The sequence below is a fragment of the Pleurodeles waltl genome, chromosome 3_1 (assembly GCF_031143425.1).
Source record: "Pleurodeles waltl isolate 20211129_DDA chromosome 3_1, aPleWal1.hap1.20221129, whole genome shotgun sequence".
In the NCBI taxonomy this organism is placed as follows: Eukaryota; Metazoa; Chordata; class Amphibia; order Caudata; family Salamandridae; genus Pleurodeles; species Pleurodeles waltl.
In genome coordinates this window covers 1605048207-1605072744 of record NC_090440.1, presented here as the reverse complement: position 1 = coordinate 1605072744, position 24538 = coordinate 1605048207, and the positions used below count along the sequence as shown (strand labels likewise).

Below are 24538 nucleotides of genomic sequence, written 5' to 3'. Positions count from 1 at the left end.
AGTAGTTAAAAGTTAAATGAGTGCAGTGGTAGGCAACAGTAGAAAAACAATTGCAGTGATAATAAAATAAATTGATCATGGATCACTGAATGACTGGAAGCTTCATAGAACAATGCTTTGCCATAAAAGTGCTTCCATTTACTTGCATGCTTCCTAAGGTGAACTTTTATATAGGATATGCCATCTGATTCATATAGTTTGCTACTGCTTCTTTTTTATTGTGGACCAAGGGGCATTTGTTGACATTCATTTTTGCAAGAATAGTTGTATCACTTGCTCCAGTGTAGTATCACTGTAACCTTTCTATCGCACAGAACGTGGTTGAAGTGTTGAACCATTGTTAATAAAGTCAGAAGGAAAAGCAGTAGGGATCAGGCAGCTGTACTCCTTTCATCTAAAATTGTGAGGCAACAACTTTGGGCTTATTTTATGCCCCACCAGCAATAGAGGTCCACGTGGTGCATGTTTGCTGAGGCTCTTCCACGGGTTCAGTGAGGTCAGAACATTTAACTCTGCTTGGTGCTTGTCTGCGTTGGCTATAATTGCAGTAACAAATCTGTATACTGTTTTTCTTCACCAAGTACGCCACTGTCAACGCTCTAATTAATTAATTGAGAGGGTTGATGTACAAGATTGTGACTGTTGAGTCTTTGTAAGACTTTGTGAGTCTTCGTAAGATTTAGACCAAGCCTAATGAACAAAGCTGCATGAGACAAAATTCTCTGTTCTCATCATGACTATCAAATCAATTATATAATCATCATCTTCCCTAGGGCCACTTCCATTCTCACTCTTTTTCTCATCCTTCTTCTCATTTTTGTTTTCTATTTTACTCTTTTATTTTATTTTTGTCTGAGTTTGTAGTATTCACAGGAAGAGCTCCCCCAGTTTCTAATACGTTCTCACAGCACTACTCATTCCTTAAAAACACAATATAACTTGCAACCAGTTATTCATGGCCTTACCAATCTGACCCTTTTACATTTACTTGTGTCTTTACTCACTGGCCACATAATACTGTTCATTCAGTGTCTTAAACTGCGCATGTCTCATTTGTGGTCTCATATCAGACATGACATGCCTCAAAAACTCAGGGTTCTTCCCATCAAGTGTACCATTCTAAGGAAATTTCAACTTATCACCTTTAATAGCCATATGCCATTCTTTAAGCCACAGATGTGTATGCAAACTATGATTCAGCAGTGTCTCATGTACAGAACTTCTCATCGGAAATGAAGATACCCCTCCATAGAACAATTTCTTGTACTCTGGCAATATTCGAAAAAATCTCCAAGATTCTCCAATTTTCCACCAACCAAACATTTTCACTATTTACTTTAAATATTGTTAATTCAATTCATTATTCTGTTCTCCCACATTTGCCACCTCAAATTTGTCGAAGTTCTAATTAACTATTTAAAAGGGTTGAAATGCAAAATGGGGACTGTGCAAGTCTTCGTAAGACTTTGCGATTCTTTGTAAGACTTAATTTAAGGCTAATAAACCAACCCACATGAGACAAGATCCCAGGTTAAAGCTTCATACATTTGTTCACAAATATGATCATTGCAGAAAAAAAAGTAATATGTCAATTGTGAATTATAAAATTAAAATAAATTAAAGTATAATTCCGCAAGAGGATTGGCATACGGTCTGCCTCTCAAGAAAGTCCAAAGAAAGTCTAAGTACAAATAAAATAAACATTGAGTCTACTCCATTCGAAAGTTAAAGAAAGTATAATCAATAAAAAGACCAGAGCAGAGTCTGCCATAGAAAGCCCAAAATGAACTAGCTCATCTAAAAAACAAGGTACAGGGGACAGAAGCTATACACATTTCATTGTAGGATGTGACATAACAAGGTTCGATTAGCAATGTTGCAAACATATAAAACATAAAGCAGTCAAACTCATAAAGCAATTTTTTGGTAAACAAATTAGTTATAGAGACACCTGATTCCTAATAGAGTTCATTAGTTGGATTGTGGATATTTAATTAAGCAAACTGACATTTTATGTAGCACAGCATTAGAATTGGTTGTTCATCTAACAAATGCTATACGTCGAGCATCAGCAGGTAATCATGGAAAAGTACAAAAGAAAGGAACATCCTGAGTATTGCTTCATCAATAGAACGCAAATATTGCATTTTCTACTTGTACAGACATCACAGTTTAGACCTCATATTTGATGACTTTTCTGAAATGAAAAAAACACATAAGCACAGACAGAGAATGCCAGGCTTGGCCACATAAAATAAACGTGCACTAGTATTCTGCAAATATGAATAGCTGTCATAGTCGTGGTAACTGGAACACGTTTAAATTAGGGGTTATTTTCTAACATGTAAAACCTCGCCTACACCAGCTTCTTTGAGAATTGCATTTGGCAGGTGGCCTGTGTGATGTGAGTAACACCTGCACATTAATGCCATTCAAAACCATGCCACACCCTTCTGATTCAACTGGTCTGGATGAAAAACCATGACAGGGAAGCAGATGGGGGAGAGAGATTCAGACAGCCTGAGAATGATGGTCGTTTTGTGCTCACGTTCTCTAGATGGTGCCTAGCTCAGGCGTAAAAACTAAAGTAGTAGTTGTTGGTGCTTTGTGACTCCTGTAGTGTGTTGTCCAAAGTACGCTTGAAGTTTAGTGCAATCGATCACATGTATTATGTTAACAGGAGATTTGTACAGCATTATATTGCCATTACTGTGGCCTCTTGTCTATGGATATTGCACACTGTCATGCAGTTGCCAAACCCACCAGTTCCACAGGAGTGTGTGAAAAATGTAGCTACACTGTTGCTACACTAACACATTCTGTTGTTGGCCTCCACACAGCAATAAAGCATGCACGCGCTTATTCATATAATGTCAAATGTGACCAATGTTTTTTTTTTAGTCTTCCAGTCTGAATGATATACCTAATCGGCAGTATAGCCTGTTTCAACTTCTTACTGTTTTACCAGATAAGATATGGAAAGTAAGTCATGAGCGATTGCACAGGGTAGATACATCTGCTGCCCCACTGAAGGCCTTTAGCGGTTTGTGAATACAAACATTTCTATATTGATAATTTTGTCTAATCGTGTAGAATAATACGCTAGCAAGATTTGGGGGAAAGAGGTCACAGTTTTAGGGGTGTCTCTTAGTTAACAATTGGGAGTCCTGGAGCGAAAGATTGGATAGGAGTCCGTGAATTCCCAATTGCTGTTGGAGCAAATGGATGTGCAGCCTGCTGCATGTTCCATCACTCAGATCGGTAGTAACAGAAAAAGACAGCTTCCACTAATAAGCAGAATGTATTTTTTTACCAAGGAAAATAATACATTGCATATTTACGAGCAATGGGTCTGAAAGTTTTGTTTTTCTTGCTAAAAATAGCTGGGATGTATTAACAGATTTTTTAAATGGCTATAAGTCCTAGTAAATTCCATACATCTCTCAATAGGGCCTACAAATAAAAAGGGATGTTGTGCTTTTTTGCCTGCTCGCCTACACCCACATCTCTCTCACCCAGAAAAGCACAAGTATCAAAACAAAGTATTTTTTTTGCTTTTCAGGGCTGGTGCTCTCACATTTAGCACTGCTTATGCTGCTTCGTTGCTCTTACATTCTCATTAAAATGAGTCAGAGGCTCCAGTTTCAACATGAATTTAACATTTATTTATTGTTCTTTTTCTATCCCACTGTGAATGCCTTAGGGTGACAATACAAAGAACCAAAAATTAAATCTCTATGCTTACCCTTTGAAGCATGCGCGGCTGCTTCATCTGCTGTACTGCGCCTGTCCTTTGTTTTGCCTCTGCGTGACACACACCTGCACAACTGCCGTCCATGCTCTGTTTGTTTGTATGAGGAACTCCTGTATTTATGCTGACTTTTCGTACCTAAACTGTCTGTTACTGAAGCAGGAGAACTATTGTCCACTATACAAAAGCCCAAAATATTGGCTCTTTCATAGATTTTTTTAAATATGGAAATGATGTCTGCTGTTTTTAGGATTTGGTTTGTGCCTGTACCTTCTCTCAGCTGCAATATACCTTTATCTGTAGCTCACCTTCTTCAAGACTCTCAAGTCTTGAAGTGCTCTCAAGAAATACCTCATGTTGCAAAATTGTAGCTATTAACTAACTGCACATTAACCTTCCTTCCACGCCAAATATGGCACTGTAACTGTATATATGTGGTATTTGTGCTACCGTATCTGTGCTGAGTTCGTATACTAATTGATGGTTAGTTAATGTGTAACTGATGCTATGCAGAGTATTTCTTGTTGAAATGCTTTTTTAAATGCAGCTTCAAATAAATAAACAAATCAAGTGAGCTTTTCTCGATTTTTGCTCTTTTCATGCACTGGCTTGGCTCTCTTATTTGCTTGGAAAAGATCCATTAGCTTTAAAGCTGCAGCTAACAACTTGTTATTTCTGCTGTTGCACTATAATTGATTCTGAGCTTATTATGGTTTGTGTACTTCTCTGTATGACATTACCATGTGACTGCATTTGTTCGTGAAATAATCACACACCACAAACCACCATAAAGCGTGAAAGGCCACTTTACTACTTTACTTTACTCAAATAAAAATGTAACATAGTATCAACCTTACTAATACAACAAATTCCTGACAAATACACCTCCCTTAAACAAATCCTCAAGGTGTACCAACCATTGCCTAACCAAGTCCCCAGAACCTCATTCTTTCTTCTTTCATTTACCATTGTGCTTGCATTTTCCAGTCTCTCGCTCTGCAAAGCCATCCCCAAATGTCCTGCTCTAAAGCCCCAAACTTTGTCTTCCCCTTCCCTGTGCTCCACCCTGGCTGCCCAAGGGGTGGATACGCCCGCATCTGACTCTCCATCCCCTCGACTACCGCTTATACACCAGTAGCTACTGTCACCTGTCCTATTGTGGTGTTACCTCCCACCCTCTTCACATGTAGGTGGATAGCTCACGGACAAATTATCCCTGCCAGTGCAGGAGTCTGCATGAGGCTGAACTCCCGACCTCCTGTCCCTAAATGCTGTGTGCCTAAATCTGCCTCTCCCACCCCCACCCTTACCTTTCTTTTCTGTTCCATTGTCCCAAAGCCGCCTGACCTTTCTTTTCTGCTCCATTGTCACAAAGCCAGCCGAGGAAGACTGGATTCGCCTGTCGCTTCCCTTCGGTCCCCTCAATCACAACTTCACATCTTTTACAAAGCCGGTTCCCCAAGTTTCTAGACAGAGTATAAAAAATCTCACAATCTTCTACTTTCATAGCTATTCTCAAGTTAGAGTATGCACTCTCAAGTGCTATCTTTAATCATTATTGTATGTTTCTTTTTTCTTACTTATTGTTAAGGTTTGTCTCATAATGGCATTCAACTTATAGAGTCAAAATTATGGATATCAAGCTCATTTTAGATATACGTTTGATAGAATGTACTTGCTATTTCAAAGCAAAATCTATTTAGGAACACTCTTATTAGCAATTGCAGAAAATAAGGCATGATATTAAATCTAAATGTCGGATTCCTATTTTTAGACTCTGTGACAGTAAAACATTTTGAGGATTCACAGAAGGGTCTCATGACACATAAACACATAGGCACTCATTACAACTTCGGTGGTCTTGGCCAAAGACCGCCGAAGCTACGGACGCCAGTATACTGCCACTGCTGGCGGTATCTCTGGCTCCCTATTATGACTTTTCCGCTGGGCCAGCGGACGTTATCAGTGTTTACGTCCGCTGGCCCAGCAGAAAAGTCACATCAACATTGCAGCCGGCTCGTAATAGAGCCAGCGGCAATGTTGATGTATAGTGGGTGCAGTAGCACCCATCGCACACATCACTGCCTGAAATTCGGGCAGTGAAATGCGCGATGGGGCTGTGTCTGGGGGCCCCTGCACTGCCCATGCCAAGTGCATGGGCAGTGCAGGTCCCCAGTGGCACCCCGAGTCCCCCTTACCGCCAGCCTTTCCATGGCGGTGTTTACCGCCATGGACAGACTGGTGGCCTGGGACTCATAATTCCCAGGGCAGCGGTGCTTGGGATTATGAACGCCAGCCAGAGGCCTGTTGGCGGTGTTACTGCCAGCTTACCGCCGGCCGCCAGGGTCATACTGAGGCCCATTATGTCGAAGTGAGCAGGAGGCAGAGGGGCCACAAGAGAGAGAGAAGTAGTTGTGGTAATGTTTGGGATGTTTCTGTATCTCTTCTTTCTGTGCAGCATCCCAGGGCAGTGGGGTCTTGCTGTGTACAGTATTTCTGTATTATTTTGCATTGGAATAATAAAATAGTTTTGAACCATAAACCTTGAGGATCATCAGCCTCACAGGGTGTGGAAAGCATTCATAACAATTGCCAGATCTGTCCACAATTTTAGCAGAGAAACGAGGATAATGACAAATTCCAATATATTTATTTGAGGGGGAGACTTGGAGGTTAGAGGCATTTGAACATGAAATGCACAAACAATACACATTCCCTGATTCAATGGCCTTGCAGATAAACCCTGTATTATAAGCAGCATAGGCAGCCTAATTTTCTGTCTATGCAAATATGGGGGAATGGTTGCCTCAAATATCATTTTGTGGTGTTACGTGTGCATTATGACAGTATGGTGAGGCATACTATTTCTGTAGTGACTGTTTTGTTGTCCGGTTTGCACGATTTGTACATTAATAAAACAAACGTGTATGGAAGTAATAGTGGTGAAGAGATTTTGAAAATGGCTTGAATTACATTGAAATTTGTATATGTAGGTTTTTTGTAAAAAAAAAAAAAGAATTAATATTCAAAAGTAAGTTAAGGGTATTGAGTGGATTTTTCAAGAAATGGAATCTACTATGTAACACATTTCAACGGTGGTATAGTGGAGAGGGAGTTATCCCTGATAACGTAATAGATTTCCATGGGATAGGATTTGTCATAGCTACACACTCAAACAAAGCATTAGCTGTCACTGATAGGATTCTACTCACTTAAACATTAAACAAGCACACATAGGCAGTATGAGCAGGTCTTAGCCTTTCGTATGAATTTTTGATATCAGGTATGGTCTTATGTTTGGTTAAAGTGGGTGAGATTAATCCCAATGTTACAGCACATAGTATCAAACTTTGTGATTTGCTTGACAGAGAAGCTGACAGGATACTTGGATAAATCCAAGTCTAGTTTCTAAGAATTCTAAGTTTCTAAGAATGCCAAGCTGTAGGAAAGTGCTTGCATAATGGAATATATTTCAGGTCAGGAAGAGTCTACTACCACTATTAAGAAACCAAGGGCCTGATTACAACTTTAGAGGAGGTGTTAATCCGTCCCAAATGTGACGGATATACCACCGGCCGTATTACGAGTTCCATAGGATATAATGGACTCGTAATACGGCTGGTGGTATATCCGTCCCTTTACCGTCACTTTTGGGACGGATTAACACCTCCTCCAAAGTTGTAATCGGGCCCATAATGCCGAATGACTTGTAGGACTTTCTATTTGATGTACTTGGCTGTGTCTTTTTAGGTTTAAATCTCTTTTATAATGCCTGCTCAAAATATAACCATTGCATCACAGATATCAACCACATTACAAGGAGACCCTGCTTCCTATGTACCATATAACAAACACAGATGATTTTAGAGAATTTAAGTAACAAACCAGGCCAAGTTTTTAAGACCACCAACTCCCTTCACCGCAGCAGAGCTAATTCAGCCATCAAACGGAAGGGTACTTTGGAAAAAGGCCTAACTGAAAACTGTGCCACACCCTAAACACATTATCTCCCTGTCCTACTACCTTCCTGGACGAGACCCCCTGGACCACAAGTCAACCATGACTTTTTATAAACCGAAACTGTAATGCCCAGTTGTTAGGCTCCAGTGGCATCTGATGGCAGACTCCAAAACGTTTCTGTCTGAATCTACTCGTGAGTACATGCAGTTCTTCTCGAAATAGTCTACAGCAATGATTCTTAACCATTTTACTTCTGTCGACCCCCACTTATTCATTACTGGAATCCAAGGACCCCCATTGAACCATTATTGGAATCCAGGGACACCCACACTTCATCATTACCAAAAGCTGGGACCCCGACCTCGGCATTTTCAATGATTTGAACCACAAAATAATACACAAAAAATATGGAAACAAACATTCATCCAGCAAATATACAAATGATGAAGAATTTTATTTAATTCGAAATATCAACATCAAATTAGATTTTGTCAACAAAGTGACTAAATATGTGGACAGGAAGCCTGCAAACACACATCCGTTCTTTCTTCTTTCTATCTCATGACCCCCTCTGTACCTTATTGTGCACTGTCTGACAGCACCTGTGGAACTATATTTGTTCCTGTGTACGTCAGCCTCTAAGTGACTGCCTAGTTCTTACTGGCTTGCCCTGCAAGCCAACATTCTAACCACTTGAAAAAAAACATCAGCAGGCCCTAATCTCTAACACTATTAGTTCACCTTGGTTTATACATCTATTGCTCCTTCCTCCCTGTATCCTGCTGCATGTTTTCCATCCCTGCATCCTTCTTGCCAGGCACATGCCTATGGCCATCTAACATGTTTTGGGGAAGATCATTCCATTCACTAGTCTCCCACTTCCTTCCCACTGTCCTTCTTCATCTAGCATTTGAGATATCATTAAACCAGCATACAGATTTAGAAATGCAACCAACCTAACACAACATCTCTATGGTCTGTGTCTGTGGGTGACTATGTCAGGAGGTGTAGGTCTACAGTGCCTGTAGGTATGTTCACATTGGTGCCTGAATGTCCTCTGGTCTATGAGCACTGTGAATTGTAGATGTGTTGATCTGTATGTGCATAGATATATGTAGGCAGTTTCTGTGTCTGCATATTTGCAATTAACTGCTGTCTGTCAGTGTGCTAGAGGATATTGTGTCTGGTTGCACCCCTACATTTACCATACAAAAGTCAAACCCACCATCTGTGTAGCTGCTTGAAGTAATTGGCTAATATGATTGATTTTATTTGTTGGTTTTATTTTTATCAGCACTTCTTTGTATTTCTGAACCTCTTACAGCTCTCAGGTGATTGGGGGGTGGCTTAATGAGTAACGTTAAATATGAATAATTTACTAGGTGAAGCCCCAGAGGGCTGTGTTTTGTGGGAGATCCCAAGCAGGGACCTAATCTTTAGTCTGCTCTCACTTGCAGACCTCCATTGTTTGGATCTGTGTTCTCTTACATACAGAACTCTGCTGCCGCCCCTTCATTTTCCCTTCCCTGGCCTGCACTTGACTTGTGAGGTGCAAAAGAAGAAACCTGGAATTTGGTGGCACTTCTTGCTTGGGCCACCCACTGTAGAGGCCTGGGAGCAGCCTGGTTAGAATTGAAGGTTTCTAGTAGCCAGAGGTTATGCTAGGTCTTGGGTTAATGGCTTGACAGTAGCGTTGCAGCACCCAGTATGCCAGGTGTGTGGAAGGTCTTACCAGAGAAATCTGTCTGAGCGGGTAGAAGTGGGCATGTAGCCAGATGGTGCCACAGGTGGAAGAAGAACTCGTGCCCAGACTCTACCCTTTAGTGGTGCTCCAATGGGACCTTCTGGCAGCAGTTGACTTCAACAGAGAAACCTAGATTCAACTCAATGTGAAGTTGGCTTGTTTAGATTTCTCGGTCTCTCTTATTAGCCACTTCCTAGCAGCCTGCTACGTGTCTGAAAAGAAGAAACAAAAAAGGGGTTCTTTAGTCCTCTAGGAGCCAGTCAGAAAATTGAAAACAGATTCACATGAGGTGTCTAATGATGAAGCACAGTATCTAGTGCTCACAACTAGAGCGAAATTGTATGAGATAAATGTGGTACGTGCAGGCATCGCAGTATTAACAAAGATAAAAGTAGCTGTGAAGGTTATGGAGAGAAAGCGAGAGACCCTTTCAGCATCGCGCTGATGTGCAAATTCCAAGTGCTAGTTTTTCAGGCGACTAAAATGGGAAATCACCTTCATATCGTGTATGGTTGTGGAGGGGGTTGCCAAACATGAAGAGGAGAGGGAGGACTTCAGAGTGTTGTTGAGCGTTCTGCCAGCAATCTCTGGTAAAGCACGAATAGTGGAATAGGTCACAGAGTTGGAAGATCTTTTGGGATAGCAAGCCATGCTGGTGCAGCAGCTTGTGAGATTTCTGTTCAGACTTTTCTGGGACAACCTCAAGTACACAGCGAAGCTGGGCAGAACTGTCAAGTGTATACCTATCAGTCGACTGGAGGGACTAGTTATAGACTCTCGCTCGTCTCCGAGCAGCGCTTAAATCTTGTGCAGGAAGAGGGCCTTGTTGGCATTGTAAAAGGAAATGATCTGACGGCATTAGAGCAATTCCCGGTCAACATTGGGGTTGAACATTACGTAAAACGAAACATTTTTAAAGAAACAGATTATCTGGCCCTTTCTGAATATCTTAAATGTCGAATGTCGGTGAGGGAAGAAGGTTTTCCGTATTGGCACTTCCTAGAGTGGAAGGGGTGCCAAATTGGGTTATTTTATCTTCGGGTGTACTATGGGTAAAGGTAGACTGACAGGCACATATTTACTTCATATGTTTTATATATTCGCATCCCCCTTTTTTTGTGCTGGGAGCATTTAATAAAATTAACATTTAAACTTAAATGTTAATAATGTGCTCTTTCTAAGAGGCTTGTGAAAGTTACCATAAAACACTGATTTATTCTGATAAAAATAATAATTTATAGTGTGGTTGTGCTTGAAAAAATCGATTATACCTTGTTTGAATACAACATAAATGAGTTTAGGTGGACGTGCCTGAATAACTACCCTGGAAAAAAAATGTAAAACGTCTGGTACGAGGCTGCACACATACTTTGCCACTGTGTGTTGATATTCTGAATATTTGTTTATGTGAAAATGAGCAAAGGCTCCTGCGAATTCGCCGCATCTGAATTTTGTAACAACCACTCTGTAAATGAATGACTTCCATCGTTATAATATTGAAGTATTTTCTAACCTTCTAAGGATAAGTGCTCTGTATGATTTGCATTGGATTAGGTCACTGGAGACAGAGGTTTTCCTGAACTCCATCAACAGTCATTCTGTCTTTAAAGATAGTCTTATATAAAACCTTTGTACACAGTCCGATCCGGAGATTAATTTGGTACCTATTGTTCTCTTTGTTTTTTTGTTCTTCCACATAGCAAACCCATGATGGACTTGTTGATTTTCCTTTGCGCTCAATATCATTTGAACCCATCAGCGTATACAATAGACGTTGTTTCAGAGGAGAGAAGTCAGGTTAAATTCAAGCCTAATATGCCAGTTGGAATGCTTGATGTGGAAAAGGTTATTTTAAAGCCTAAGAATTTGGATGAAAAGAACAAAAAGCCTACTCCTGTGATCCCTGAGGTAATAGTATCTGTTTTTGTTGCCAAATTGTTGTTTAAAGTAGCTTGTAAATACACGTTGCTCTCAGACTTAAATGTAAATGTTAAAATAAAAGTAATTGTATGTTTTTATAAGGGCTGCGTGTAAAGTTTACCTACACACAAAATGAGATTAAAGAATGTGTGGACAAATATAAGTTACATTTCTAATTAAAAATATTACATTTGACTTAATTGATTTCACCACGACCCTTTAAATGGCTCTTCTGTATTATTCCGAAATAGTAACAGTTCCTTCATTTTACATTAGACCATGGTCGTTATAGGGAAATATATATGACCAAGCAGGCAAAACTGAAGTCAAAGAACAGGACTCCGTTATACCAGTGGCCCCACTTTAGACTTTGTGTACAGTGTACACCACAGATACCACTGACTCTGAAAGGGCTTGTACAGAGAGATCTGCAGAGAGATTCCCAGTGGAGCTTCCTGAATGGTGTTATTGAATGGGGGGGGGGGTCTAATTACAGGGCAATTTACTTCAACACCACGCTTATGAGCATGCAGGAGCGCATATTACCCATTCATTAGCGTATGGACTGTGACTTGTTGGTGACTATGCCTCTCTGGCAGTGGGCTGGGATATTGAAACTGTGAAGATAGTCCTTTGCTGTTTTGCCATCAGTCTTTCAGTAGGTGGAAGAATATTTAAATTGCAGTCGATACACACAAATATCTTGAAGCATCTTGTGCCCGGCCCTACATTTCAAGGTAAGAAATGAGCTTTCACTTTGGCATGACATGAGCTGGAATGAGGGTAAATAGGTGCAAGTAGTGCACACTGTTGCGACATCACTTTGTCAATCAGAAATGCTATTGCCATTGACCCTGGTTTTCCCTCCCCAAACCTTGTAAGCTTGTGACCATTTTCTTTAAAGTGCCAACATGAATATTTTTGCTTTGTGGAAATACAAATATTAAAACACCCTCAAGTTTTCTTCATAAATACCTTTCGGATATGACCGCTTGCGCTTTCAATTATAGCCAAGTTTATTACATTTGTTAACACAGATTTGGGTCTTAAAGATCTGCATATCACTTTCGGCTCTTGCAAGTTAATGCAGCAGTCTAATGTACTGACTCAGGTGCAGCTTGCAGGGTCCTCACAGACTTTGGCTACTCCCTAAATAAGCCCATGCTTTTCTTTGACCTTATTTGGGCCTTTCGAGTGTTCAAGAAAGTGATGGCGGTGATTGTGGCTCATCTTCGAAGGTCATGAGTACATTTATTCTCATACATCATTGACTGCCTGCTAATGGCATACTCACCACAATCAGTCGTGGATCATCTTCTGATGCCGGCCAAATTCTTGACATTATTGGGTTTCACCATCGAGTCAAAGCCCAATGTGAGTTTGAAACTCAGACTTCCAGGCATTGGTGCAATTTTGGACAGGGTGATTTTTAAGGTGTTTTTCTACCAAAATGAGTCCTTGACAGTCAGGGTATGATCCTGATGTTTTAGGTTCATTCCTGTATCTTGATGAACATGGCTCTGAGGATTTTTGGCCTCATGCATCATCCTCTTCCGCAATGTTAAGGGGCACTGACCCACAGAATTCCTTCAAATATTTATTTTGTTAGTCATAAATTATTTTCATTTACATATATTTCATTTTTACATGCACTTTTCTTTACTTTCATTTACATAGCTTTCATTTTTATTATTATTCATCTTCGTTTTCTTCATATTTGTTTAAAACAAATACCAAATACATACTAATATATACTGTCAAAAATACAACATACAAGTCACAATAATGACTAAATTAATACAATACAATGTAAAAAACATACTACCCCACTCATAGTTCACTGTCCCTCATTCAAACCTAAACAACACACTCAAACGCACTCCATATTCACATTTTCCATGTCCCCCACAAATCCTTTAACAACCCTTCAAAGAGACTACTGTTTATTCAGTCTTCCATTGTTCCATCTTGACCTGGGATCGCAAAATAATATTGCCCAGCGTACGTTTCAGTGAATATCAAGTTCTCTTAACCACCTTCTTCAGAACCTAGGTCCAATAATTTTTCTTCTTTGACCCAGCACAAGTGGGGTATTTAATATCATCCGTTGGTCATATATCAATACTACATGGCAAATGTTACTAGAAATAGCATTTTCTCATACACTACCAGATCACTCCTTTTCTGGGTGGTATATTACAATAGAAATGATCAATTCCTGAGCCCCCGAATTTTAAGTCCACTATTCAGATCTAATACTACTTGAATGCCTTGAAATACCAAAAACATATCCTCGATGGGCCAAAAATAACCCCAATTCTGAGGACACTTGCCAGGAGACTAGCACATTCAAAACTAGCCATTTTAGAATACTCACCATGAGAAGTGAAAAGAGGATGGAGCAAACCTGCTGTTTGCAGTACATCAAGTAGATTAAGTGGGAAACTTTATTAATGTTTCACAATTTAGGCCCCATTATGAGCTGCCTGGAAGAGGTTTCTGGGGGAACCAATCTAGGAAACTAAGTTTTCCAATGTTTCTGGACCTGAAATTATCAGACCAGGAAGCACCAGACCTAATTTTATCAGAGGCAGATGCGCACCCAGTGAACCCACAAGTGCAGAGGGGCAGGGGTTGTGAATCAAGGGTCAGCTGGGCGCCCGCCTGCCCACTCTATCGCCATGGCGGGGGGGGGTCAATGACCATGCGCCCCAAAGAATCTCCACTTACCCCCCCATCCACGTCCCCAATGCCTCCCATCCCGCTCAGATATTTATCATCATTTTATCGCCGAGGGTAAATACCTGCACAAAGGTCCACAAAATTAATGAAGACCTTGAGTAAAATACCCAGTAAATCCAGATCTTCCTTTTTATTCCCAATTCCAGGCACTTTAACTAGTAATCTCCTTTAAATCAGAGAAAGGGATTTTCTGGTATCCCTAATTCCAGTCTCACTATCTCTTTGCAGTATTAACTTGTAATGAAGGGCCTACTTTGACTTTTTAGATAAGGAATGATGTTAACCAAGTCATTTTTTGGAAAGTTTGCAAGCAGGTCTGTGTCATAAGTCGTCTCCTCTCTGGATGAGAAGCAGGCTTGTTAAGAGATATGTCTACAAGGAAGCTTTCTCGTACTTAACATTATACTTTAGTTGACATTTAGGGCCATATGTATGAAAGGGTTTTACCCATTCTGTGTCAATGGCAAAATGTGTTCGTACATATGGCCCTTAATCCTTTGTTAGCGATACCAGTTCTGATGTTCTGCTGTTGCAACAAATCTTGTCTAGTGTAGAGTGAATAGTTGCTCTCCGTTTTTATATGTAATGTAAAGGAATCCACATGTTTATAATGTTGGTTATTCCTTTCTTCCTAGCAAACTGTACGAGTAGTAATAAACTACAAGAAAACACAGAAAACTGTACTGAGAGCAAGTCCGAATGTATCGCTTCAAGAATTAATCCCTACCATATCCAGTAAATGCGAGTTGGATCCTTTGCACACCGTTTTGCTGAAGGACCGCCAGTCTCAGGAGCCACTTGAACTGACAAAGTCTCTCAATGATCTTGGATTAAGGGAACTGTATGCAGCGGATGCAAGTAGAGGTATGTTTGTGTTATTTTAGTGTAATAGCCATTTAATCAAGATTGCGACTGACTAAATTATAGACCCCCCACACAGATAAATCCACCGGGTGCAATTTAGTTCCTATTGTGAGATGTTCAATGTTAATTTAAACAGATGCAGGCTTTCACTCAGGTCGTTAGATGAGCATTAAATATTAAACCTTAGTCCAGTTGCCTTTGTAAATGTGTAGAGATTTACAGTTGTAACTCTTTTCTCCTCAATCGTCACATAGTTGCAGAGATTTACGTTTTCCTACGTTTGCATGAAAATCGTGACTTTTTCTACCATTTGTAAAAAATAAAAAAATAAAAAGTAGTAGTATTGAAGAGAAAAAAACTGGACCCGTTTTCCATCCCAGTTTAGAGAGTGAAAATGATCTCCCAGTTTAACTAAAAAAAGGTTTGTGCACCCATGGTATAGACTCCCACTAAACATATTCATTAGGTTATTAAATGAATGCTGACAACTGGAGCAATGTACCCTTGTGTCTGGTAAGCACACGTCTTGTACACGTTTTCAAAAGTAAAAAGCAAAATTCGTTGTAGTGCATGTGCAAACACTTTTTTCAGAGTCCGAGCATCTTACCTTTATCACAGAATGTTAGTTTATTTATTCAGTTTTATATGGCATGTACCTAACCTGGATGCGTTCCATTAGGCAAGTATAACATAGTTGCATTTGCACAACAATGTATAGAATGAGAAAATGTAAGAGGGCAACTCATATATTGGTACTCCTTTGCGGAGCAGAATACTGTTCCGGTGAAGATGCTTGTGTAGAATTACTGGGTCATTGTTGGCATTAATAATTTCAGGCCCTAACCGAACACCTCAAAGTATAGGTTTTGAGGGGATTACAGATTCTTGGGCCAGACTGAATTAGTGAGTTTATGTGAGAATTAAGTTTCAAGTTTAACTCAAATGTGAAGCTAGGAGATTTCATTCATTCGATGTTAAGAGTCAATCCACAATTTCACTGGGATTGAGCTTTGCAGAGGTAAGATGAGTAGAAACTTAATTTTTAGTGGATTTAACTTTAAGTAGTGGAAGTCCATCCATAATTTAATGTCCCATATAGTGTATAACCTTGCAGGGATTGGTCTTCAGGAGAGGTAGGTTTTTTAAAATGTTGTTTGGATGGAGATGTTATATGTTTGACTATTTCAGCTGCATTGCGACAGTTTCAACATGCAAATTAAAAAGAGATGGCTAAGGAATTGAATCGTGATTTATGCCCAACCTTAGGAATGCTGTGTCCTAGAGATTTGTGCTTAATATTATGCGCTGGGGACAGTTTCAAAGTAGGTGGTAAAACATTTTAGGACAGTTCCTTTTAAAACCATTCTTTCTCAGGGGCTGATAAGAAATTTTTCAAGGTTGACTTTTTGAATACCATTGAGGAGACATGATTCACCATTTTCAAATAGACGCAAGGCTTCAGCTGTATGCACTACAACTTTCATTGCTTCAGACCCACTCAAACCCAGACTAATGACTGTTAAATTGTTTGTAGTCAGCAATGGATTGACTGTGTCAGGTAGTTTCACATTTTTTAAAGATTCGTGAAAGGAAGGAGAATTGGAAATTGGGTGGAAATTGTCTGGATCCACTGCTAGCTGTTAGAAGTGAGAAGCACTGAGGTATCTTTATATAGTCTGGAACTAAGCATTAAGCCAGAGAAGAGTATCTGGCTCATCTAGGATGGGTTATGTAGATGCTGATCTTTTTTTGTTTTGTTATTGCAGCAGGAATTGGGTCATTGAAGTGTGACAGAAGTATGATAGTTAAACTCATTGTAAGGGCTTAATTTCATGTGATTTCTGTGAACCTTTCCCAGCTTATACTGTATTTCAATTCAATAGTGTAGAACAAGTGGTCTTTCCTTTTTGGGGAGGTTGGGGGGTTTTCTGACGTGCTCCATTTTAAGCATTTTCTCAATTAAGAAATTAGAGAATTCTTTGCATCTTTCTTTCAAGTTATTACTGTTATAATGATCATGTTTTTTCCTTTGTAGATACTCCCTTTTTGCGTTACATAAGCTGATAATTTAGAAACAACTGACAAGTATACAGTGCATGTCTATTCGTGTCATTATTCATTGTAATGTGGTTATCAAGTCTACTCAAATATGATCACAGTTTTTTATCTGAATGGAATTCGTAGATACAAATAATTATTTTTGATTTCTGAATAAGGTTTCATGAGCAGTTGATAATCTTATGTCTTGATTGTTACTATTTAAAGGATTCAGTTTCACAGAATAAAAATAAGTGAAAGATTAGCAGGAACGTTTTCTGTTAATGATTTATTTTAAAAAGTCCAACAATAACAGATAATGTTATATATGCGAAGAACAGAGTGTGATAGAGAGGAACGTTGTTCCTTAAGACTGAGACAGGCCATGGTGAATTGTATTTCCTACATTTTCTGAAGGCTAATAAGAAGTGAATTTAGTTTTCGCATTGTGGGATTATAAACATGTCTGCCAATGTAGGCAAGAATAGCAGACAGTGCTATCAGAGTGAAAATTAGCCTCATTGTTCAAAACAGGTATGTAGGTGTGATCCAACTATTAAACTCGAATTAGGCCCTTTCTTTGGTGCTAAGATTGGTTTGGTTACCCAGAGAGGTGAGGATGGGATTGTAGATATTGACATAAGGAAAGCTTTTGGATTAACCACTATGTTGCAATATTTTTTGTTTTTCACACTGCTCGTACATGTTGCAGCTACTATTCTATATTCCTTATTATTTTAGCTACTATTAATATTGTGTGCACAGGGATATGATTGTGATTTTAAAATAAATCTTTAAAATATATCCATTGTTTCTCAGTGTTGTTGAGTACGCCTTTATGAAAGAGGTTTTTGGTTCCACATATCATCCCTGTGATATCATATAATATTGATTGTTTACCAAGTACGCATATCACTCAGATGCTGCTCATTGGGTTGCGGGTGGTTGGAGTCCAGCTGGCTTTCTGTTTCGGGTTAGTAGAATGACAAAGTCCTTCCAGCCAAGGGATCTGGAGAGCTTATTCAGGTCCGTGTTCTGGAATATTGATCCAGAAATGTATCATTAGTATCCCATAATGGGGAAGAGGTTTTCCCCTGGTAAAGAAGCTTAATTGTGTGCTTTCTTGCTTGGTTTATTTTGTCTCTAAAGAAGTCTGCCTTTGTTTAGAAAATGTTATCCTTGTTTTTTTTTTTTTTTTTTTTACAATTTCTTTTCACCGTTTGAAGATCCTTTCTGTGCTTATTTAGGTCTTTAAATTATAATTGTTCTGAGATTTAGATTGTTGACAGGGGTGCCTTCTTCATTATATCTCCCGTTGATTCACTGTCACTACTTGTCAGGTATGTCACTTCTAGTTCCTCAATAGGAGTTTTTTATATTCTTGATGGTATTCACTGCCACCATATTGATGTTCATTTTTTTAGTATCTCTGATCCTTTATTTAATTATTATTTTTTAAGGGTATGCGTCTAGGATGTTATTCGGTTTGATGGAGGATGAAATATGATGATCTGACCAGTCGACTAATATTGGAAGTTGGCTAAAATAGACTCTTCTTTTATTGTCAGGAGAGTCTGATTGGATCATTTCATATGCGTGGAGAAAGAGAAGTAACAGTTGTCTCAAGCCAATATTCTAAAAGAGCACACTTAGCTGAGATGTGAGTTACTCCAGTGGAAGTCAGTATCAGTTAAGAATATGTTGTTGGCAGGTGATAGGACTGTCAGTTATCAAATTTGATATTTGTATCACAAATGAGGTACTGGCACTCGGTCAACAGTAAATGTAAATTTAGGTGTCATTTGTGTTTTCTGATCTGAATTGAACTTCAAAACACTGGAGTGAAGTGTAGCACTCAGATTGAAGATATATGAATCAGATTTGTTTTCTGCAGTTCAGCACAACTTCACCAATCTTTCAATCTTCACTGTTAGGTGTTTGATTAAGGATTCTAGAGGGATCAAAAGACGTATCATTAGCTGTGAGGTTTTATTAAGTCAAGTCTCATATAAAGCTCCATTTAGGGATTTTACTCTAAACAATGAGGGCCATTGATTAGGCAGTGTGAGTTTATGGAAAAATGTTTTTTTTCAATAGGGAGAATTGTCACAGGACAAGTAAGTACAAATGTTCTTCTGTACAGCTCTCATCATGAATTAGAAAAATGTTTTTTTCAAGAGTCTGGTAATTAGAATTTAGCTAGATTGGGACTACCTGAGGCACTCACTTTGTAGAGATTCTGCAATGCCACCTGACAAAACTGGAATTCATCCATGAAATCACACTGCACACCTGGCTTACCTGACAAAATGGTTTATAGTGCATCACACTACACTTTTCGGCATATAGCAGATTTATTTTTGTCTGTTTATTACAAATTAAGTTCTGACACACTTATTCTGTTTTGTAGCGTGATAGATGTCATCTGGTTGTTCCCCGCAGTGCTTCTGAAAATCCTTCTGATGTTTACACCAGAAGGATTTTCTTTTTCAGAAATAAAGTCGGAGCTTAAAGGAAACGTTTTCCTCCTGTAATGAGGGATTTTGTGTTTGTTTGCTGTGGCTCAGAGACTACTGTTGTCACAGTAATCAAAGTGAAAGCATGGTCTACTTTTACTTTGATCGTTGCTCGGGGGGTATGACTCTGCCCACCAAGCACCAATCTGTGTGGGAAAGGTAGTGCTGAAAAGGGGACATTATCCCTTTTTTCCAGCTGAACATTTCCCAAGTAGATCTCTATGTGGGGGATGATCCAGGGACCGCAATCCAGTGTCAGACTGTGACCAAATTAAGTTAACGTCTGTTCCTGCTCCCATATTTGGACCTTTCCCATTGAAGATGGAAGGCTGACCCACACATGGGCTACACTTTTTAACACAAGAAGAGTGGGAACACTGAGACGTGGATTTCCAGAGATTCCGGAACTTTCCATCATAGAAATGTGAGGGAAATGCTTTATATGAGCCACAGTTCGTAGTTTGCAGGACATTCTTGGTAAGGAAAGGTGCTAGGATCCATGAATGACCCACCACACTGGACATTCCGGGGTGCGTTGTTTGGAGTAAAGACTGGTTTTGGTTGGATTTCCATTGTGGCAGCTGACCACGGGCCCAAATTTTCCAAGCTACCTGCATCATCAGATTGGGTGATTTTGCTTGCAAACATTTGTGTGTTGCGTGATGGGGCCTTTTGTGTTGCCGGCCATAGGATCACCCACATAAGCAGGATATTGCTTTTATGAGGAGAACTCTGGGAACACAGAACAATTAAACATTTGTTATTACCTATTGAATTTCTCTCCGTTTTTGATTTCCAAATGTAGGCCAGTGTGCAAAAAGGAACAGTTTGCAAACTGCCCTCTAAATCACATAATAGTATAGGTAAACCCAAAATCAGAGTTGTTAAAATAACCAGTATTCCTAAACTCAGTATGTTAGACACATTTATGAATGCCTAGATTTCCTTCATACATATTTTCCAGGCATTAGATTTTACCATAAGAATTGCTACATGGTTGGTACACAATGAAACATCATTGTAAGCTGCAGTTCAGTTATTCGCTTTGGGTTTGTCATGTTTTTGGACATCTATGAGACACCATATAACACAATAACACAATATTGCTTTAGTAAATTGGCCAAGTGGCAAAAAATTACAGTTGGAAACGATACCCTTTATTTCTGTTTTTCCCCATTTTTTTAACATGATATTTGATTTCCGTGTTTGGTTTCTTGGGGAAAACACGTGTAATCTACACAAATGACCCTGTGCTGAATTTTGAATTTTATGTAGCTTTCTATGTGTACCCATAGGTTTCACACTTTTCCACCACTAACTGTAGTCATGTTTAAAACACAAATAAATAGGAAAACTGAATTACCACTAAGAAAAATGCTAAAACTGTGGTTACATTATTTACCACTATTGTTACCATTATTATAATATATATTTTTTTTACAAAGCTGTTTTTTCCTGAAAGGTGGGAAGATGTTGATGTTTGCAAAACAAAATCTTTGTTGAGGCCTTTTTTAAGAAAAAAATGTCATGCACAGCACATTTTCCCTAAAAAAAATCAAAATACTGGTATAGATTTACTATTTTATCGTTTCCCTACAGGGGACTTCACAACCCCTGGGCAACTTTTAGACACCCTGCCATGTGGAGACAAATGCACAAATTGGGACTGGATACCTTTTGTTGAAAAAGAATATGAAGTGTTAAGAGAAAAGTTCTCCAGTCATAAAAAAAGAGCTCAGCAGTGAGGCGGGTAAAGCCTTAGGTGCTCAGGCATTAATTCTACATATCATATCTAGTGGACCTTTCCCATAGATACAATTTAGCATTAGTCCTTGGAAGGTTTCTCTTCCATCTACCAACTCCAGATCTCCACTTTGCATTATTTTATTGTTTACATTTTGGCTACACCCAGTTAATGTCACTCTCCGTAAACCGCCAGATCTATTTTAAGATGCATTTTAACTTAAGCATTTGATCTTTGGTTGCTGGCGCCTATACTATCTCAGTGTACTGAAACATATTGCTACAATATAATCTGACCCCTCAAGGCGGGCTAATAGTGAGCCAGGTGTATGTGTAAAAAAGTAACTTTTAAGAAACTAGTCCCAATTGCCCTCACCCATTTTACGTCCCCTCTCAAGCATGCTATCCTCTCTCAGCATGAGTCGCCTGTTTTATTGACATTGGTGCACCAAACTTCAGGCTCTGCCATGTACAAGAGAGCTTTGCACACGGTTGTGTTTTGCGTGAGTGACCCGTAAGGGAGTGAGTGTGTCACAGTTGTGCGTCCACCACAGCAAGAGAGGTGTAAATATGGTAACAGCTGAGGCGCCTAAATAATGTTTGTGTAATTTAAGTTCTGTAATAATGCTGGAAATTGTGTAAGTAGGTGTAAGAGGTAACTGTGTGTGACCTATACTAATGCCTTAATAAGCACAGGTGAGGCAGGGGCTGCTGTTAGGAAAGCAAAGAGGAATTTCGGGCCGGCAGTAGTGGGGAAAAACAGCACCCTCACCACTACGATACTCCAGTTTGTGCTATTTGGAAGGGCTGCAAAGCATCAATGTGTGCTATGGCGTGAAAGCAGGCACTCACCTTGTTTTTCACCATACCCCAGCAACCTGCGCTGCACCACGGTGGTAAGCACAACTTCCCTGTGGCTGCTACCCCTTCTATTCAGCATAAGCATCTGTCCAAATTTCGAGCCTGAAATGTCTGTTTATTGTGCAGCAAAAAGTCTAGTGACGTCAATGCACAGATTTCAGGTAGTAAGAAACAGGGAGGTGTTTGTGAAGTACTGTTCTGTCATACAGGATTAGAAATGGCACCTCTTCCCTCAACACAACATATTTTTATAAACATGCGTTTGATATCTGAACTATATAGTCACACCAGCAAAGTAAACATAAATCTATCTTGTCCTTTTGACAACCAGTTTCTTCCAAAAGACAATTCTAAGTGGGTGAACCTTCCGTGCTCAATAGCCTCCTACAGCATGCGGTAGTATACATTAGTACTTCTGAAGGTGTTCCACGTTGAAGAGGGTTTCTAGAACTAAGAACTTTTAGTTTCTACACAGATCATGCTGTGTCTCTGTAGAAGCCGAACCACTACATGTCCATGACAGACCATGACCGTGCCCAGAGAGGAATGTCTTCATGTGCCTTGTCACTTCTACATCACTTGGCGCTGCATATGATTACAGGATAAATATCCTGGGTGGAATTAGTTACTGTTTTACGTGGATTGCCAGATGTTTGGATGGTCGGTTATTGGACATGGTTGCTCCTTCGTACATACCCTAAGCTATTTAAATACCGAGCTTGGCATCTCGTTGTTATGCCATGTAGTTATCTCACACTTTATGGACCACCATTTCACTGATGCCTGCAGAATCCGGTCTCCTTTGATTTATGCGGAAATGATGAGTATAATATTGTGCCTATTCACTTTGGATGGCACTCAGGTTTAAGACAGAATAGGGTGGCTTAAAGACTTTTGGCAAAATGTACAAAGTTAGAAGTTGTGGCAGGGCAAGCAAGTTAGGACTATCTGCTTGCTCCTAAAATTTACATTTGCACCTAATGTTTGCATTCAGGAATTTTCAAATGCTAACAGACCTTTTTTTAGTTTTCACGTAGAATAATCACTACACTTTTACCTACTTCTTTGATACTGTAAATTCATAATTTATGTACTGCGTAGAATAGGCATGAATGGGGTTAGGAAATTAAAATGATCAAATGCTATCAGACCTTTTTTGGTTTTCACATAGAATAATTACTACACTTTTACCTACTTCTTTGAATCTTTAAAGTAATAATTGATATACTGCATAGAATAGGCATGAATGGGGTTAAGAAATTAAAATTAATATTTCCATCTCATTTATTGTTCACATTTGATTGGTGCTCTTAACCCCATTTTCCTCCCTACCCATGATAAGCCAAATTTCTAAGAAAGTTGAGGGTTTTAAAAACTTTTGCAAATACTTGTTAAACATTTGACAGCATTGCTACAACTTATTACTATGTGAGCATTAAAAAAATGTATCCTTGATCTCGGCTCTGACACACCAGATGATTAATGGTAAAAAACACTTGAAGCACTCAAAGCTTCTCACATTGTATTCATACCCAAGTAACCCAGTATTTGTGATCAGTACACGTGCATAATTAGCTGATTCTGAGTTGCTCTCTGCATGATGTCAATGTTGTAGTCTTTTAATATCTTGCTATTTATGCATGCTTAATTAAGCTTAGCGTTTTTAAGGGTCTTGGGTTTCTCAACTCCGCTGGCCACTGACAGGAGATTCCAAAAGGAGCCACTTCCCTCTTTAAGTAATGCTTGTGGTTTGTTTTATTTCATTCTGAAAAAGGTCTCATTCACGAATATGGTTTGTACCTCTTGACTGTTCTTCTCTCGGTTTGGGAACCACCCCAGCCTGCTTATTTGACTTGGTAGTAATTTGTTTTCATCTCAGCAAAATGTACCACTAACAGTATGCTATTATAAACCAAAACTAATAACCTCAGTTCCAGAAACTAACTGACGACCTATCGGAAGTACTGTTTCTTTTTTGTTTATGGAAAATACAGCTTAAATGTTGTGCCTCCTGATTAGTAGTCCTTCAAACACACGTGGGATATATTTATTGTCTTAAAACTCTTGGCCCTAGTTGAACACATCTCAAGGGCTACTCATTGAATTCAGACTGTAGTTGTCCAGTAAATCATGTGAAAATACTTAGATGTGGCAAGCTGTGAAAACGAGAAATATAAGGTAAAACAGTTTACTTTTGTCTCTGTTTGGCCCTGGCAATCAGATGTAGAAGAATTGCTTGTTCTCCCATTTTTTAAGGTGACAACTTCTACAAAGGAGATAGAGACGTGCAACTAACTAGCAAACTGCAGTGTTAAGGGGAAGGAGTTTAGAGATAGAGCCACATGTTGCCAAGTACTATTCAAACTAGGAGCTTTCTAAAGTAAGAGAAGGGAAAATGGT

The 24538-nt window shown here is 39.3% G+C and overlaps 1 protein-coding gene across 5 annotated transcripts in view; it reads left to right on the top strand.

Moving 5' to 3' along the window:
* Window positions 1-24538, top strand: part of COBLL1 (cordon-bleu WH2 repeat protein like 1) — a 483290-nt gene that overhangs the window by 340518 nt on the left and 118234 nt on the right. For all 5 annotated transcript variants that reach the window (XM_069225250.1, XM_069225248.1, XM_069225246.1 and 2 more), the window contains 2 exons: window positions 11156-11363; window positions 14753-14981. In XM_069225250.1, the coding sequence (XP_069081351.1) occupies window positions 11156-11363; window positions 14753-14981 (437 nt within the window). The remainder of the gene's footprint in view (window positions 1-11155; window positions 11364-14752; window positions 14982-24538) is intronic.